The sequence below is a fragment of the Drosophila busckii genome, chromosome 2L, assembly GCF_011750605.1.
Source record: "Drosophila busckii strain San Diego stock center, stock number 13000-0081.31 chromosome 2L, ASM1175060v1, whole genome shotgun sequence".
In the NCBI taxonomy this organism is placed as follows: Eukaryota; Metazoa; Arthropoda; class Insecta; order Diptera; family Drosophilidae; genus Drosophila; species Drosophila busckii.
The window spans coordinates 9,277,497-9,296,531 of record NC_046604.1 but is presented as its reverse complement, the minus strand read 5'-3'; the positions used below and the strand labels follow the sequence as shown (position 1 = coordinate 9,296,531).

Genomic DNA, 19,035 nt, shown 5'->3' with positions numbered 1-19,035 from the left:
CGCCGAAATCTACCACAACACAGCAGACAAGACCTCAAACCGCAATCGTGCTAATAATAGCAGCAACAGAGCTCTGAGCCGAGCTCTGAGCTGAGAGCTGAGAGCTCGTGCGTGTTAGCTGGCCTTTAAACGTTGGCTGTACTCTCGATTAATATTTAAACAGGCAAGAGGGCGAATCGATGGGCGCATTAATAGTGCAGAGCCAGCCAGGACACGTGTGTGTTTGTGTTTGTGCCTTGGCATGTGTTGCGCATAAATTTTGTGCTTAGTTGGGATTTGTGGCAACTAAGTTTCGGGGCTAATTTGTCTATTAGGCCTTAAAGGCAATTTGTTGCAACGAAAGAAATTCCAAGAAGTCTTCAAGCAGGTGCCACGTTGCTCAAAAGTAAAGTGCACTTATTTCATTTGCACAATAAATCAGCAGAAGCAAAAGAGCGAGAGCGAGAGCAAGAGCCAGAGCCAGGGCAAGAGCAAGTTGGGGCAGCTTAGTAGCTTGAGTAAGATGGCCGCACACTCAAGCATAAAGTAAGTACAAAACAGGCAACAAGATGGCAAATGAAGTTGAGAAAAGACGGCTGCTCTTTGATCCAAGTGGCGACCTCAGTGCGGCAGCAGGTAAGTTGTTAATGCAACGAGTAGCGAAAGTGGTTTTCATGCTGTGTGGAGAGGGTTGGAGCTGGGGGCTGGGGGTTGATTTTTGCATGCATAATTTGCGCCAACGACAGGCGTAAAAATATGCAGGATTTGCACTTTGATGAAATATGCACAAAAAAGAAGAAAAACAAAGATAAACCCCAAACAGTAAAATCTCAAACTGAAGCGAGAGAGAGCGAGAGCAAGCCAAATGGATATTAACATAAGAGTCGCTGGCAAATGTCTCAGCAGCAGTTGCTTAATAGTTTTGTTGACAAGCTGGCCAAACTCAAACTTCAATAACTCAATCAGCATAAAAGCTTCTGGGGAGCGATTGGCCATAAAACTTGCACAATAAATATAAAAACAGCAGCAGCAAGCAAGTGACACAAATCAAGTATACGCCGCATACGCACACACACACACGAATACATATATAATTAAATTACAATTGCTTACCAATATTATGCAGGATATGCCAAAAGGATATGCCCATAAAGTATCCGTTGCTGAATTAACATAGACTATGAAGCAGCCATCGCTGCACAGTTTTATGAGCAGCAATCCACCAGCCCGATAAAGCAGTCCGAGCCTATAAAGCATCCAAAAAGGGAGAGACAGAAAGTGAGATGCAGATACTGTGAATGAGCTTGTGTAACCGAAAGGAAATTAAAAGCATTTCGAATTGATAGTTAAGCCAGCTCATATGGTTTATGCTCTGTCAGCTGTGGAGGCTAAGACAGCACAAAAGGGGAAATTAAATATTCTAGCAAAGTGTAAGTAGCATTTGAGTCTTTGTTAAGCACAAGATTTATTTAAAAGCGACCCTTTTTATTTTTAATATTTGCCCAAAGTGCATTTAAATTCACACTTTAACGATCTAAACCAAACCAAATGTTGAAAAAAAAATAATTCCAATTGATATTGATAAAAAAATAAATAAGAGAAAAATATTCAAATAAATAAAATGCAATTTTTGCTTCTCCTAAGCAAACATATTTACAACTAAAACTATAAAAACTAAGTGTAATTAAATTGAGAACAATTTTTTGAATTTTGTATTCACTAAATATTTTTTAATGGGTATAAAAGTTGTCTTCTGACTGTGGCACTTTCTACACTTAAGGCGCGAATAGTAATTCAGTTAAAAGGCAAGCGCTAAGTTTATAATTGGAATTGTCCAGACAGACAGACAGACAAGACTGACAGGATAATCAGACGCGAAGGCGCCGCAGCCAACAGCAACAACAGCAGCAACAAGCTTTCCAAGAAGCCGAAGCGTATCTTGAAGGTAAGTGCAAACATTTTGCTTTTCCTTTTGCTTTCGCTGCTGATTTGGTTTGGGTTTGGGTTTGGGTTTGGTTTGGTGTTCAGCCAACAATACCGATGCGGCGGCGCATATGCCATTGTATCTCAAGGATGCGTGATGGCCACAATTTGCGATTTCTTGTAGCCACAAACCACAAAAGTATTCTTCCATTAAAACTGACAAACAGAGCAAAAGATAGAAGCAAAATGAAAACGCAAAATCGTGGCAACGAATAGAATTGAAAACTGAGCGACGGCGCGATGCCGCTTGATGTGGCGGATGTTGATGGCAAAAGCCAAGACTGCGCATTGCCCACGGCCCAAGCCAGGAAGCATAGCAGCAGCCGAATTGTCAGATGGGAGGTTAGCGTTGCCAATGGGACACAGAAGACTGTATTGTTGCGATAAAGCCGCAGCCGTCGTGCACTCAGCTCCAGCCCAACGCCCAAGTACTTAGCTGTGATTGATGAGCTGACGTGGCTGCCGCTGCCGCTGCCGCTGCTGCTGCTGCTGCACTTGTTCCCATTGACGACTCAGTTGGCGTGTGTCTGGCGCTCCCATTGCCATTGCCCAGCAGCGCCTCCGATTCCAGCTGTAAATTATCACCATTGAGCAGCGTATGCGTTGCATAATAAACTGACGACTCCGACTCAGACTCTGCGCTGGAATCGCTGATTGCATCCGCTGACTGTTGCATCCACATCGGCTCCAGCCACCAGTGGCGCGGCCACTTGCCAATGATGCTGCAGATTAGTGGCGCAGCAATCGCAAACAGCAGCGGCAGCAGCCAACTAATGCCAATGGCTCCGCGAATGCCCGCCGCAGCGCCCTGCAGCGGAATGCGCGACGTTGAAAAGTTGCGTCGGCCATTGCTGTTGTTGTTGCAGCTACTGTTGCTGCTGCTGCCGCGTGGCGCCTCCGTTGACTGCGTGCTTATTTGCGTTATGTTGCTCAGACTCTGACGCCGCTGCTGCTGCGACTGCTGCTGCTGCTGCTGTTGTTGTTGCTTGGTGGGCGTTGCTGGCTTGCTGCTGTTGCCACTGTTGGTGTTGGTGCCACCACCGCTGCTGCCACCAATCTGCAGATACTTCTTCGGCACCAGCTCTGTGTGTATGGCAAGTGCAATGGCAATCAGCGTCGAGATGCCCAACAGCAGCAGCGAAGCCAGCGTGCTGCTGATTATTCCATGCCAGTTCTGCAACAAAAAGAAAAGTATTATATTGTTGAATAAAAATGCCACATTGATGTGCCGAGCCTCATTACTTTTAATTAAATAATATACATTTTATAGCTTGACTTCGATCTGCGCGGTTTAGCTGCTCATAAAGTTCTGACATCAACGCTTTTAGTGCCTAGAGCATTTAGTTATTAAAACAGAGCCAATGTTGTTTCTGTTGTTGCCACGCAGCGTTAAGCTTGCTTTTATATCTCTGCTGCGAAAATGGCTATAACATTTTTTTATATTTTATTTAAACTAAGCTCTGGTATTTAGCTGACTTTCTATTTGCATTTCGTTGCTAACTGCAAATTATATGGCAAATGCTTTATTATATTTGTAGCCTGTAGTTAATTTGCCAAAAATGAAATGAAAATCTCACTTCCTTCTATACTAGTTGGCATATTTATTCATTATGTGAATACAATTTGAATTTGAAAAACTTAAGCTACGTCTCTTGTTACCGAGAGCATCGAAGAAATCTGTTATAGATTCGTTCTTTAAACAGTCAACTCAGCCTCACACACATTGATCATAGTGCAAGAATAGCAGCTGGGTGTCCTTAGAGTTCCTTAAAGAACGTGAGCGACCAATGCTGGTGTTTGGCTTAAAATTTGGTTTATTTATTGAAATATAATGTTTAAGATAGTTAAGTTAGTTGTTTCTATTTTAGTTACTTCCTCACAATGGGTCAAATGGAAATACCTAACCTAACCTAAGTTAAATATTCTGAATTCATTAAGAATGATATACATATTAAGTGATATACATATATTGTTTTAAAATAAAAAAAAAAACATCGAAAGTAAATTTGTAGCGTCTGGATTAAGGCTGGAGTTTTGTTAAGAGCAGGTAAAGCAAGCGTAGCTATTTTTTTATCTCAACTTTGTGTTGTGGTTCTGCTTGTCTCTCGAGGTCAACCCCCCACCAGCAGCGGCAGAGCCAGATTCACTCCAAAGAAATTCAGAGAAACTTTTTAATTTTCAATGCTCGAGAGCGCACAGTTTTATTTATTTATTTTTTTTTGTTTTGCGCGTTTGGTTGTTGTTTGGGAAATTATGAGTTAAGTGCGCTTAAAAGGTTTTGCTTTTCATAGGGCGAGCGAACGAGCGAGCGAGCAAGCGTTGTCGTCTGCTGCTGGCCCTGGGGGGATATTGTGGCGTATGCGTAATATTTATTATTATTATTTATATGTCGTTGCGAATTGTATTTATTTATGCAGACAGACATACTAACACCACACAACACAAACAACAAGAGAGAACATAGTTAAATGAATATTTAATTAATTATGCACTTTGGTATGTCTCCTGCGCTGTGATTGTGTGTGGGCGTGCGTGCGGTGTCCAGTGGCACACGCTTTAAATTCACGCATATCTTTTGGCATTGTGGCGGCACTTATGAGTATATTCTTTTTTATCAATGTCGCTTAAGCGCCGCTTCTGAACTTTGCATTGCAATAATGTATAATAACTATTACGTGCGTGTAGCTGCATGTTATACGTCAAAGTTGCCCCAGCCGGAACAGCAGCGAAGCAACAACGTACTTTGCAAGATCATCGACTTGGATGTGAACCAAAGCGTGTGTTTTACCATAAGTTGCTTCATTATGTTTGCGCCTTAAAATTTTGCACGTGGCCGTCACATCAGTCACATTTCACATTCCAAAACCTGTGTTCGCCGGTGTGTCTGCGTTTCTGGGGAGTTTGGTCGAGCTTGGGATTTGGGGCATATTTAATAGATTGCTTCAATGTTCTGTATTCGCGACTTAATGTCTGTTTGCATTGCGAGCGTTAAACCTTTTGCTGTTGCTTTTCATTCATTTATTGCGCTGTTGCTACCCAGTTTATAACTAATTCAAAGTAACGTTACATCATGTTACAGTTAACAATGTTTTCTACGGCTGGGCGGGGTCGCTATATCTCTGGAGATTATGCAGTGTTATTGCTTCTGTTTTTATGTTTATGCCGCGTATTTTAAATTTCAGCGCTGGCGCATTTTATATGCCATCAATTTTTAGCATATTTATTTAGCTGCACATTATGTGCAAATTGTATTTTTGGTGACGCATTTATAAATATTAATTTCGACTTAAGCGCACGCTCCTCCGTCTCTCTAGAGTACTTTTGCCTTGGTTTGCTTTGTTGACTTTTAATTTGCTTTCTGGCAAATGGCAACTGGTAACTGGTGGTGGCCAACAGGTGGGCGTGGTACACTAGGGATTTGCTTTACATGAATATTTGCTGGCAACAGTAAATTATAATATGCACAAGCAAATCCAGCTCAAATATTCGCAGCTAATTTGTTTTTGTGCAATGGAAAGTTTTGTTTGTTATTTAAAGATAATATTCATGCCTGAATGCTTGTGATAATTAATTATTATAAATGTGCTTTATGAATTGCTGCGTATTATTGCAAGTAGTTTGCCCGAGCTTTTGTGCTATTTATATTGTGGCTTTGCCAGTTTGTTGTTTTTATACACTAAGACAATTGGATAACCAAATGGAAGAGGGTATAAGAAAGTTGTGCAAAGGCTTGTAGTGTGTTTTGCAATTCTCACGTCTGTATGAGCAACAATAACTCGGGGATTATAAGAATTAGATGCTCCAAATTTCGTTTGTAGATTGAATTACAAAATTTAAAAAAGAAACTATTATCGCCTACAATATTCAATGGATTTCATTCAAACTTCGCATGTTCTCGACCAACACCGAAAATTTCAGCTAATCGAATAGCTGCTGGCATATTCCAATTTTAGCTTTTCATATTTTAAATATTCCTTTGTAATCATTTTAATTTACCATCGACTGTCTAAATACATTTCAATATTATAAATAATAATATAGATAAGCACTATTACAATACGCGAGTCGCATAGAGTAATCGTAGACTGTGATTATTGTATTACACTTGGCTAGTAAAATTGTTCTTCTGCTTATTTTGATCTGAATGCCTTTTTGCTTTTGTTTACTTGGCTTTGCCTCACTGTATGTGCATATTTATTTTATAGTAATTAAATATCACACACACATACCCACACACACAGAGCTCGCAAAAATGGAAAAACTGGTTGGATATGAAATTAGTCAAAGTGAAAAACTTACCACAGGCAGCATTTTCATGAATCCCAGCAAATAGATCAGCATGACGCTCGAGGTGGAGACGCAGAACTGCATTTTGAGAAAGGTCACAGCACACTTGCGATTACACCAGATGGGCAGCAAAATGAGCAAAGCGCAACAACATTGGAGCAGGCAACAGGCACAGCTGATGATTACAAAAAGCGGACGTTGTGCCGCATGCGCTGGAGGTGACTGCAAAGAGTTAATTTGTTTTTAGAAGAGCTTCAAGTTATTGGCGTTGCACTTTCAACTCACATTGGGCTGTCGCTTGGTGAGCATGACCACGTAGGTGCCAGAGAGCGGGCAAATGCAGCGTGTTATGTTCTCCATTAAATGCTTGGTGATGCACAAATCGGAGCGCCAGGTGGAGTCAAACGAGGCTTTGTAGTCGTGACACTGCAAGGCATTAAACTGAATTATTCTTTGTTCTTGTTGTTCTCGTAGTTGTTGTTGCTACACTTACCCGCAGACCGCCACCCAGTCTCCAGTTTTGGGCACGCTTTCGTGCTGAAATATAATTTCCACATGGCCAGCCTCAAAGGATAGGTCGAGTGGCTCACGAAAATTGTCATTGGAGCGGTTGGATTGAAATAGCCAGGTTTGTATAATGCGTGAGGCAAGCACATAGTCCGAGTCCTTAGGATCGCTAAAGGATGTATGAATAGATATATTAAAATATGCATTAATTGCAATGCGCGACAATTGATATTCAATTATTGAGCGCTTGATGTCAATGCCAGGGAAAGCAGAAATGAAATCTCATGCTATTGCCACTCAATTGCTCACGCCCCATATTATGGCCAAGTTCCAATTGTTGAAACGTGTTACATTAGCTTGATTTTGATGCCAATGCTTTGACAACGTTTGGTTTGGTTTCACACAATACATATACATAATCTTATTATTTATTGGATATCGCAAATGCCTCTTATTAATTTATATTAAATAAAACTTTTAACTATTTTATCTCAGTTATTTATGTAGATGCATGAAATTAAACAGATCTTCATGTATTTCGTGACCTCTCTTACTCGAAATTCGTTATATATATATATATATATATAGATATATCGCTCCTGTATCTCTTCTGGTAAATGCCGCTTGCTACTGGGAAGCTGCTGCTAATATGATCTACAGCAAACTCATTAGCATCCACACCCTACACATTACTTATGTTAAATTACATTCCACACATTTTGAACATAGCTTATAGCTTTATAGTTGTTAAAGTCAGCTCATATCGAGATATGCATATATCTAAGATATGGTTACCGTAATTAAAAAAAAGAAGATGGGGTTGTGTTCTTGGGTAAAAGTTCTAAGCATTCAAATTTATCAAGTTGTATAACTTAAGCTAATTTTTGCAAAGCTTTACAAACGGAGTTTAAATATGAAAAAGTCTGTTCATTGTTGACATATTACACATTTCAGCAGTAAAGCTTAAAAACAAACAAGGTTAGAGTTATTAAAAAGGTGCGAAAGTTAAGCTTAATTGGAAATATCAGTTTTAATTAATTACACGCTATGTATATAGCATGCACAGTAAATATTTTAGCTTTAATTTGTGCATAAAATAAAAAAGAATGTGCGAACTTTGGTAGAGCACAAATCCGTTCCACAATTCTGTATTTTTGACAGCTAAGTTTGTATTACCACAGATATCACTAATAATATCTAGATGCCCACAAGTCCCCACAGTGCTTACGTTCAGTCTCTGACTGCTATGAACTCGACCTTTTGCTCAAATGCAATTGGACTCTTATCCTTGTACATTAAAACAATTTAATGCAATAATAAGTGCAAGTATCGCAGCTAATTAACTACTAATTATAATAATTATATGAGTTAATCAATGTTGCAAATATTTACAAAGCACAATAAGTTTGAAGCGCTACTTTGTGTGATTTAATTTGCAATTTAGCCCCAAGCTAAAGCACTTAGTATATGTGTGTACATAATTCGTGGGATAAGCACTTTATGTGGGGGAATATTTAAATATAAAATACACATATGCAAACATATGCAGATAAGTACCGCCATATGATATGCAATTGGTATTATAAGTATTATTTGAAGTACACAACAGCTGTTGATGCTCATGCTCCAGTTGCATTCACACTAATCTCTTTAGCGTACTCAATGACAATTGCTTCAAGTGCTGGTGAGTTAAAACAAATGCACACACAAACACACGCACACACACACATGCATAGATAGCGTTATTAAATCAACATTTGTTTACACATTGCTGCCGCTTGGCTAACCTCAAACCCTAATCAGCTTTCAGCTCAGCAGCCATCCACACTCTACTCTACTATGAGTAATTTTTATGAGTGTGGCTGCCTCTTGTTGCATGCTACATATTTGCATATTGCTTACATTTATTACAGTTATTTGCTAGCAAGTGCTTGCTGGCTTAATGCGCTTAGTTGTCGGTTTCGATTGCTTTTGTCTCAACTAATTTAAGTCGCTTACCTGCCACGCGTGTAGTAAGTTTTGGGTAGAAAGCTTTTGAGGTTCTTATAGGAGATCACAGAAGCGAATATTGTCGAATTGGCCATGATATGCAGCAGACGTGTGGATAGTCCGATTTCCATATAAAGTTGATCCGAAAATAAATCCTCGCTGCGAATAGAGAAATTAGAGCGAACATTAATCATAATAAGCGCTCGACTGCACTCAACTGCAACTTAATTAGTTAAATGAGACACTTGAAGCCAAACACTGCAGCATGCCACCTGAGAGAGCGTCAAGTTTTTTGTGCTGTTGCAAGGTCCTGTGCCAAGACGCAAGCACAAACGTGGCATGAAGCAAGACAAATGGATACTCTTGATAAATATTAAGAATTCTAGTTCATTTACTTTTCATTTGATTGGTTATTTAGTTAAATTAAATATTTTTTTCTTTAACAGCTCGTCGTCTGCGTCGGCTCTTCAAATTTCAAATACCCTTTCTATAGAGTAACTGCCAGTTAGAATTTTGTATGCTTTATTTTATGCTAAGCGCGCTGCTCTTGTCTTCGTCTTTATATATTTCCACACTTCATGCTTATTTATGGCGCAAGCCATAAAGTACATTTTTCCATTAAAGGCAAATGCAAAAAAAATGTTTTTGCTTGGCGAGCATATTAATCAAGCGGTCATAAAACAAAGTTTACCGTTTACTTACGCACCAAACTGAATTTACTTTAAACAAAAAATAAGGAAAAGAAAATATTTGCATTGGCCTATGTGGCGTTTTAGTTGATGCTAATTAATAAAAAATCCTGCATACGATTTGCCTTGGGACTCTCCCACTTGAAGTTATGTTTTTATTTATTATTTATATTTTTCTTTGCCAGCTTGTCTACTCACCCGTAAATGCGTAAATCGAACGGCAATGTTTTCACTGAGGTCATGTAAATGCGCAGCGAATTCAAGCGATCCAGCGATAAAGCGTCCTCGTCTATGGTTAAAATGCTGCTTGCGCCACTAGCACTACCACCACCACCAGTGGCACTTGCACCAGCAGCAGCTGAATCGGCCGCAGCGCCCACACGGTTCGCCTGTAATTTGCCTGCAGCTCCATCCACTCTGCCCTGCCCGTTGGCGCGACCCTGTGCGGTCAAAGTTGTCGTGCTGTCAGCAGCAGTTGCCGAGGATGTCACCTGGCCAGCTCCGCCGTTGCCGCCGCCACCGCCGCCCGTCGATGTGGCCAATTGGGAGGCCGCAATTGTCTCGCGGTTGAGTGCCGCAGATTGCGTTAAAAGTTGCAACTTTTTTATTTGCTGCAGGTGACATAAAAATAAATGCAGACGCACATCATTATTAAAGTTTGTTTTTGTTTACAATCCAAATATATCAAACGCACATTGATTTGTAAACAAGCTCGTGTTGTCGTTAGGGCAACCCCTCAAATCATTTGCTTTTGGTCTATTGTTGTTTTCACAAATAACAAACAATATGCTCGAGTATAAATCAATACATATACATATATTATAAGAGCGCATTAATGTTGTTCGCAGCCAACTTTTTAATACACTTTTTAATTTGAATTAATATATGCTCAATTGCTTTTACCTTTAGCTGTGCTAAATTTGGTATCTCTATTTCTTATAATATCTGAGTTATTGTTGCTCAGACAGATGGACGAACTAGCCAGAGCTCAATCTATCTCATAATTAGCTTGTCTATCTGGTGGCCTTTGCACAGCTTTGTGATACCCTTTTCCTATTTCTTATACAAATGTTAAAGTGTATAAAAATGTTAAGATTGCCTTTAAGTATGTACGAGACTTTCTTAAGCTTTTATTAAAGTCTAAAAAATCGAGCTATTGAAATAATTTTCTCTGAATTTTTCTAATATACACAGCATCAGCATCGGCTTAAGGTTGTCTGCAAATATTCTATACAAATTTATGGTTCACTTAAGCCTTGCTGAATTGTTTTGTTTCATAGATTTTGTCTTGCACAATTTAATAACGACACATAAATATCGAAAAATATGTACTAATAATTACTTTTCATATTTACACTTTCAGTTAATATTTGGCATTTTGACATATTTAATATAAAAACAAAAAATTACCTTTACATATGACAAAATATTCATACAATGGTTGGTGTCTTAGCTAGAACATAACCATTGGAAAATGTTAACATTGCAGCTCAATCTTTTCTCTCGCTCTCTTAAATTCTTAAGCAATGCCAAGTAGCCTCCTCTGTGGCTTAGCAAATAAGCATATTGACCAGCAGCCGAGTAAATATATTTACTGTTTAGCTAGTTACATTTTTATCTGCAGTTTGCCTATCGATGCCAAACAACAATTGCAAATCTCAGTCAGCATATTGTGCAACGATGAGCATTGGGCCACAAATCAAAAGGGGGTTAAAAGGAGTTTGTTGGCAACAATAGCGCAGCGATAAACAAAGCAGTCAATGAACCCCACATAATATTATAAATTGTTGAATGCGCAACAGTGCTAGCCTCGGCTGAAGCGAGTGGGTGGTAGCTTGGTGGGTGGGTGGCTGGGTGGTTGATGTACTGAGTCTATAAGCTGACCCAATAAGCTTAAGCAGCAGCAGCCAAAACGGCCAACGAACCATTGAGTGCTCCATTTTCGCAATTTCGCAATTTGTAATGCGAACTTCATTACAATTCTGATTTTTGCTTTACTTAATATTGTTTCTTCATCTCCTCTCTCTGTTTTTTTTTTTTTTTGAAAATTTCTGCTGTGATGAGCAAGAATGTCTATCCGACCCGGCAGTGCGTGCTTTGTGCCTTGAGATTTGTGATTTGGCCCTGTAGCTTTAAAAAATAACGTTACAGTTTCTATTACCAGTTCAATGTCAAGGCGCTCGGAACGTTAAACGGATCTCAGGGACTGGCTAATGATACAAATGACAACGCATAAAAATTTACACATGCCACGCCCTCCTGCCGCCCACAGCCCACAGAACACAACGACTAATACTATGCGCCTATGCGATTTGCTTTAAAGACAAAAAAGTACGAATTTTCCGGTATTTTGCGCAAAAGTTGAGAAATGCGAAAAATTTGGGAGCGCCGCACACGTGTAACAGTTTAACGTCAACTTACTGTGGGCGTTCAACTGCATGGGCGTGGCAAGAAAACTGACTTCAAATTACAGCTCATGTGCGACTCGCAATTTTCAGCATTTTTTTATTTCAGTTTTCAAAAGTTTGTCTGTCGTTGTAGAAACTTTAGGCTTACTAAGTGATTTGTCGTGAACTTTGGGCATGTAATTGTTATAAACATAATATGTATGTGTGTGTGTGAGCCTATCACATTTATAATTTAACAAGTGTATATGCTAGTGAGTGGGGGGCCTTAACTAGGTCACTCAACTTTCCATTTTTAACGAGTCAATAAGCTATGCAAATACTTGCAGCATTCGGAAACTTTAATTTGAATGAACTTTTATAAACACGAGAGATTTTGGCAATTTCCTAAAAATCATTTGCCACAAAGCCGGCAAATTGCAATCAATGTGGAGCCGACAAATATATAAAAGTAATTGAAATGCAATTGCAAACAAAATTTAGCCATTGAGCCAGCTATTAACAATAAATACATATTCTGTATAATTCTATGAATTTGAATATGAGCGCATAATGCAGTTTATGCTTTTGCCTTTATGACTTATGCATAAATAAATGAACATTAAACAAAATGAAATGCGCATTGGTTGGCTTAGTGACTTAAGCGCGTTGACTAACTTTTTTGTTTTCCAACTATGCCAAGCAGTTTGTCCAATTAAATCAATAGATTTTGCCGCTTGTCGCTTTGCCTTTTTGCTAATTAAAAGTCCAGTTGCCACCTCTCTCGGCAATAATGCAGTCAATAAAACTATTTTCGAAATATAAAAACTTGAGCAAAAGTTGCTGCAATTGAGCCAAGCGTTTTATTTGATTTTTCTCTTAATTTGCACTGCGCAAAGCTAATAAAAGCGAAAGAGCAAAAAAATGCTATAAGAATTTAAAATATAAAATTGTTCCGTGAAACTTTTGCGACTCACATGGGCGCATTATATTGAAATGCCATAACTCAAACTGAACTGGCAACACACACACACACACAGAAACGAAATTAATTTCAGCGCATTAAAAAGTTGGTCTTGGCATCTTTTAAGTCAACTATGCGCTAAGCACTTTCTTAAATTACGAAAAAAAAACTAAGAAGGGACAGAGAAAGTAGTGGAAATTACTTAACTTTGCTGCATGATGAATATTAATAATGAAACTAGCCCGCAGACTGTCGCTAGATTATGCTCCATAGTTGTTTAATTTATAAACTTTGCTGACATTGAGACGTCTGCTTTAAAATCGGGCTCAACATGTGCGAGGTTGAGAGGCTGTGCGGCTGAGGGGCAGGGGGCGAGCATATTTCAACAGCTGCAATCAACACTCACATAAATTTGCATAGCGAAATTTTAAGCCTGCCGCTGTTGCTGCTTCTGCTGCTGCTGCTGCATGAAGCGAAGCGCGTTGCTGTTGTTACTTTTATGCCGCACTTACTGCCAGAACAAAGTGTGCTCAAGGAATAAAACATGAGCTTCCACATAAACCGGCGACCACCTTTCGTCCCCGCACCCGCCGTCCCTCTGCGATTCGCTTAAAAACTTAAGTAAGTTGAGTGTAAAAGACGGCAAGCTGACTACCCAACAGTAACAGTAAAGGACAACAAGGACACACACAGTTGCAAGCGCGATAAGGCCAAAACCGGAAACAGACTTTATGCCACAATATAAAGAAAAAGAGCATCAAGTTCAAGTAGCTTGCGTCAGTGGCAGTCCATTAGCAATGTGCTCATTGTTATTGCTCTGCGGTCCACAGCAGCTGTCATGAGAAGCGCAAAGAGATTTGCGCACCTGTGTGCTGCTGCTCCTGCTGCTGCTGCTGGTGCGTGTGGTGTACCTGGTGCTGTCTATGTGTGCTGGCTTTGATTGCTGCTCATTAGCAACAAGTTTGAGGCGGTTGCCAACAGTTGTTATTTCCAAAAAAGCGTCAAAGAAGGTTGAGAATTGTGAGGTGAGAGGGAGAGTAAATACCTATAGGTATCATTATGGGTTGGCAGCTGCATTTTAAAGTAAATCTAAACAAATGCTTAAATTATAAGCAAGTTGAGATTCGTTTTTAGCATAAATAATCTTAAACTGGACTGATTTTAATTTGGTTTATCGTTTTAACAAAATGATTCAAAACTTTGCGTTGCATAATTCTTAACAAATTTAAGTTTCTTTAAATTTAATTTGATACATTTTGAAAACTAAGCACTTTAATTAAATTCGTAAGCAACTTCTTGAGTAAATTCTTAATACAATAAGTTGTATTTTACTGTATTTTAAGATTTTGTTAGTACAAATATTATTTATTATTTCAATCAAACGAAAGTAGTTATCAGAGCTCTTACTCTCATTCTCAACCTTTTTAAAGTAATGCCGAAAATCAACGCGATCTTCAAGTAGCAGCTTCACATAAAATTAGCAGCAGCGCTTTAACATAGCGAGAGACGCGAGTTGAAAAGCTGCAGCTTAACATTTAACTAACAATAAGAGCAGCGTTTTAACAGAGAAATGTTAAATGTTAAGCTGCTGCAGAGAAACGCTGCTCTTAGTTTAATGTTAAGCTGCTGCTGTTAATCTACGCCCTCTGTTATCTTCATTCTACAGTATTTTTATTTTGGTAGTAACAATCACAGCCCGCTGCTATAATTTATATTTTCATTTTTATTAAAAAGTTAGCTGTGTAAACGTCTGTTGAGCAGTTCTTATTCAGCTTAAGGCTCGGCAATTTAAAACATATGCAAAATATCTGCCATTTAACAAGCATGTTGTGGCCAACAAATTGCCAAACAACAACAAGAGCAGCAACAACAATATTTTGCAGTCGGGCTTTATGGCATTGAAAACACACACACACACATAGAGAAAGAAAACTAAAAATAAAACTGAGCTCAAATAGCCGCATATAGATTTTACTAGAACGTATTCATTACCAGCAAAACATGAACATCAATTTGGTGCACACGCTCTCGCTCACTCGCTTGCTCGCTGTGTGTGCTTGCCACACACACATCACACACACACACACTCGAATGGCGCAAGCAGTTGCGTATGTGGTGGCAAGCAGATAAATGTAAATTGCGGCACAGTTGACAGCCCAACTACAAGCTAAATAAAAGTGGAGCTCTGTGAATAATGTGCCTAACACACAATTGTATGCGAGAGCCTTGCATGTAAGTATATGTGTGCATGCCTGTGTGTGTGTGTGTGTAATAAATCTGTAAAGAGCCGCAAGCTGGCGGGCAAATATTGAATATGGCTGTAGGTTATAAATTATGGCGCCCAAAGCCTCGACTGCTGTTGCTCTAATGTATGTGCCAAGGGGCTGAGTGGGTGGGTGGTTGGATAGCGGTTGTTAGGACTTACCTGTTGACTATTCAAGGATTTGGCATTCTGCATGACTTTATCCAGTATACGCAATATTATCTCCGCCGCCATCTCACGCTCCAGTTGTGTGCCCTTCAATTGCAAATAGGTGTCGAGCGCAAAATAGCAAAAGACATACAAACCCACAATTGTTAGTAGACAAGTGCCAACATAGAGGAGAGAGGAGGGAAATTTTTAATGCCATTCGTTACTGAAATTGTGTGCCATAAAAATGAAAAATTTTGCGAATGCTGGCTCGACTCGGCTCGCTTTTTGGCAAAACACTTTTGCCTCTATTCTTACTTGCACTTTTCCCCCTTTCTTTTCTTTTCCTTTGTCTTGGCTGCGAAAATTTTTTGCAAAATTGCCAGTCGTCTTGGGGGCTTCTCGTGTGGACTCAAGTCTTTTGCATTCACTTGCGTGTTAAAATAGTTGCTGTCCTTACGCCTAGCGCCAGCCACTCAAGTGGCTACAGCAGAGTCGCAAGACAGAGACAGAGTCAGAGACAGAGACACAGGTATGTAGTTTGTAATGCCTTTGAGCTGTTTTCACCTGGTTGCAGCTTGTGGCCTAAATGCCAAGTGCTTGTTGGGTCTTTGACCAGCTGGCAAAAGCTGTTTGCAAACATAATTTGAGTTGCATTTATTGAAGTTGTGCTTGGGAGCAAGAAGCAAGCAACTTTGAAATTTAATATTAATTACAAGAAATGGGAAATTCAATTCGCTTGCTCTCTCACCTCATGCAGCATATCGATGAGGAAACTCGCCTCGCCGGGCAGAAAGCTCTGCCTGCGCTGTAGCGTGTAGTCAAAGCAGGCCTTGAGTATGGTGGAGGAGTTGGTCTGCTGGAAGCCAGCGCAGAGCGCTCTGTAGCGATTGTAGATGAGCAGCAGCTCGTCCCGCACACAGCTGGAAAAGTCGGGGAGCAGCCAGCTGGAGTTGCCCGCATCGCGTTGCTCACAAATGCGACGCGAGTGGCCCTCAAAGCCGCGAGGACAATCCGTTATAATGGGCGCCCCAGGTGCGCTGGTGGGCCAGTGTACGCCGTAACTGGACTCCGCCAGACAAACATGCGCGGCATTGCGCTCGATGACATTGATGTAGACGCTGCGTGAGACTGGGCGCACGCTGTTGGAGACCAGACAAGCGTACTCTGCGGACTTTTGAATGTTGTTGATTTTGAGAATGCTGCCATCCGGATAGAGATCCTCCCACATGGCCGTGCCGGCATCCGACTGGAAGAGCTGCCCGTTCCGTGTCCAACTGTAGCCCAGCTGGGCATAGCGCTTGATGTCATCGTTGCCCGGCGAAAGGCAACGCACACGCAGTGAATCGCCACGCTGCAGGGTCACGCTGGCTGGATCGACTCGCAGACGTGGCGGTGACTTGATGTGGATGTGCAGCGAACGGCATTGCTCGACGCCCCAGTCGGTCACCTGGCAGTAGATAAAGCAACAATAATCTAATTAGTTAGCGCTGATTTAATCAAAAATTAATAAAAGCTACACCTCTGAAAATAAATAAATATAATTGTAAGCTCTTTACACTAGGCAACAAATTCGACTAATGGAATTATGGCAGATATAACTCAGCTAAGCATTAAAATTAAATTTAATAAACTTTGAGTGGCATGGTTAATTTCTCAAAATTATTTGACATTTATTTTCAATAAATCTTTGTGTTGCTTAAACATTTTGCTGCAACTTTTTTTAAAGTTGTTTTTGGAAATTAAATTCATATCTATAGAAATTCTGAAAACATATTCGTGTACTAGTAACAAGTGTAAATAGTAACTATTGTTTGTAATATATAAAGGCATTCGACGTAATATTTATTTAAGTGTGAACACAGTTGTTTATGAACTATTTATGAATGAATTGATAATTAATTTATCATGGGCTATCTACTTTAATTTTAAAAGATAAAGCAAGCAACTATTTATATTTTAATGTATGTTTAATTTATATCTATTTTTTTGCTCGATTTAAATAAAATTTCTTTAGAAAAATAAATACTACAAGTCTTCTTATGTTAGCAATCAAATGTTTGGCCCTCGGCGAGCGATAAATATCAACAACAAAGCCAATTGTCTGTGTTTGTCTTGTGTCCACAGTGCACAGACAGCTGTCCAGAGGATATAGCTAGCATATAATCGACTCTTGGCGAGTCTGTCTGCTGATTGGATATGACTTTTGTCGGATTGCAACAGCAGCAGCAGCAGGAGTGAGTCAAGTCGGTTAAACACTTGGCAGCTGCTTAAAGCCATGTTGCTTCATGTGGCAGCAACTGTGAGCAACAACACACTGCGCGCTTTAGTCATTATAATAATGATGTTGCTCATGATGCTGCTGTTGGTTGTTGCTGTTGCTGTCAAATTGCCGCCAAAAAATATAGGCACTCAGCGTGCATATCCGTTTCAAATTTAAAAGAAGAAAATGAAGAGAGAGTGCAGAAATGTTGCTTTGCCGACAAGCTAACGAGCAGTGATGTGAGGTCATACATAGACATATAGACAGCTGCACACACCTCTAGGGGGGTGGCATGTTGCATTTGTCTGTCTGTCATGTGTGCTCAGTGCTTTGGCACTTTGTTGCAACTGAAACGGAAACATTTGATAGACAGCAAATTCTATTTGTCGTCCTTCTGACTTTAAAGCAGCATCGAAGTATTTTAAATTTGTGGCACGTCTTGTATGTGTCTGTGATTTGATTTTGATGACATTGCAACACAACCGCAAACAGCAAATCTTTGCTTAGAAAATAGCAATTAACTCAGTTGGCTGTAGACGATGCTTAACGTCAAGCTCATTTCGCATTTTAGTGACAAATTTTTATGAGCAAATTTGATTTTATTGCCGCATAGCCTTGCCGCTTTCTATCTATGTGATGTGGCTTGCTGCTAAGTCGCGTCTCATTAACAGACAAAGTCGTTAAAAGAGCGCACATTGCCGTTTGCTCAATCTTCGTTCCCAGGCAGTCAATAAAATTTGCTCTGGCGTTGCGAAATTGTCAGCACAGGCCACAGGGCCACACAGAAGAATTTGCAATGTTAATGTTGCCTCTAGTTCTGCGTTTTGTTGCACAAACGTTTTGCGGTTTATGGCAGCCCCAAAGCCAGAGCTGTTGATACGAAGTGCAAACTGCAGCAAACGAGCGAGCGAGCGAACAAAAAGGGAATAAATACTTTGCTTGGCTTGCTTTTGTTAGTTGTTGTCTTAGACACGCCTAAGCTGCTGCTGCTAGAGCAAATTGTCTGCTGCCGCAAAGGCTAAATGGCTAAAATATAAAACAGACAGACAGGCAGAAGCAAAAGAAAGCCAATGTAATGTATTAAGCGGCTTAATATACAGAATCAATGAGTTGTGTGCTTGAGTGGGAAAAAAGAGCTGCAGGCTAATAAACTAATTGCAACAGTGCGTATACTTAATATCAATAAATAAATAATCGTTGCGCATACGACCCATGGGATACGAGTGTGTGTGTGTGTGCGAGCATAAAATATGAAACTCCCCAGCGCATAATTGACAAGACTCTCAGCCACATGCCATCGACATTGTGACAGAGCTTGAGGCGCATCATATTGTAAAGGATTTATGCACTTCAATATTCAATCTCACAAGACAACCTTTGGGGACTCGGCATTAAAACAGCTCCACAGAGAGAGAGAGAGCTGGGAGAGAATGAGCCAGAGCATCAAATGCAGGCTCTAAGCAGCTGCTAAGCGTTTTGTAAATGGGCGCGCCCCACACTCCGCACTCCGCACTGCACCACAGTCAAGGCAAGGCGGCGGCATGTCTTTGATACGCCGTAGTCATTACGTAAAAACCGCA

General features: G+C 40.1%; 1 protein-coding gene across 1 annotated transcript in view; it reads right to left on the bottom strand.

The window, feature by feature from the left end:
• LOC108607780 (CG31714) overlaps positions 1-19,035 on the bottom strand; it is an 86,925-nt gene that overhangs the window by 7,892 nt on the left and 59,998 nt on the right. Inside the window, exons 9-17 of the mRNA XM_033294198.1 lie at positions 15,945-16,642; positions 15,208-15,325; positions 9,633-10,045; positions 8,755-8,904; positions 6,743-6,925; positions 6,535-6,673; positions 6,262-6,471; positions 2,385-3,136; positions 1,093-1,225 (exon numbers count right to left, since the gene is read on the bottom strand). Of these exons, the coding sequence (XP_033150089.1) occupies positions 1,093-1,225; positions 2,385-3,136; positions 6,262-6,471; positions 6,535-6,673; positions 6,743-6,925; positions 8,755-8,904; positions 9,633-10,045; positions 15,208-15,325; positions 15,945-16,642 (2,796 nt within the window). The remainder of the gene's footprint in view (positions 1-1,092; positions 1,226-2,384; positions 3,137-6,261; positions 6,472-6,534; positions 6,674-6,742; positions 6,926-8,754; positions 8,905-9,632; positions 10,046-15,207; positions 15,326-15,944; positions 16,643-19,035) is intronic.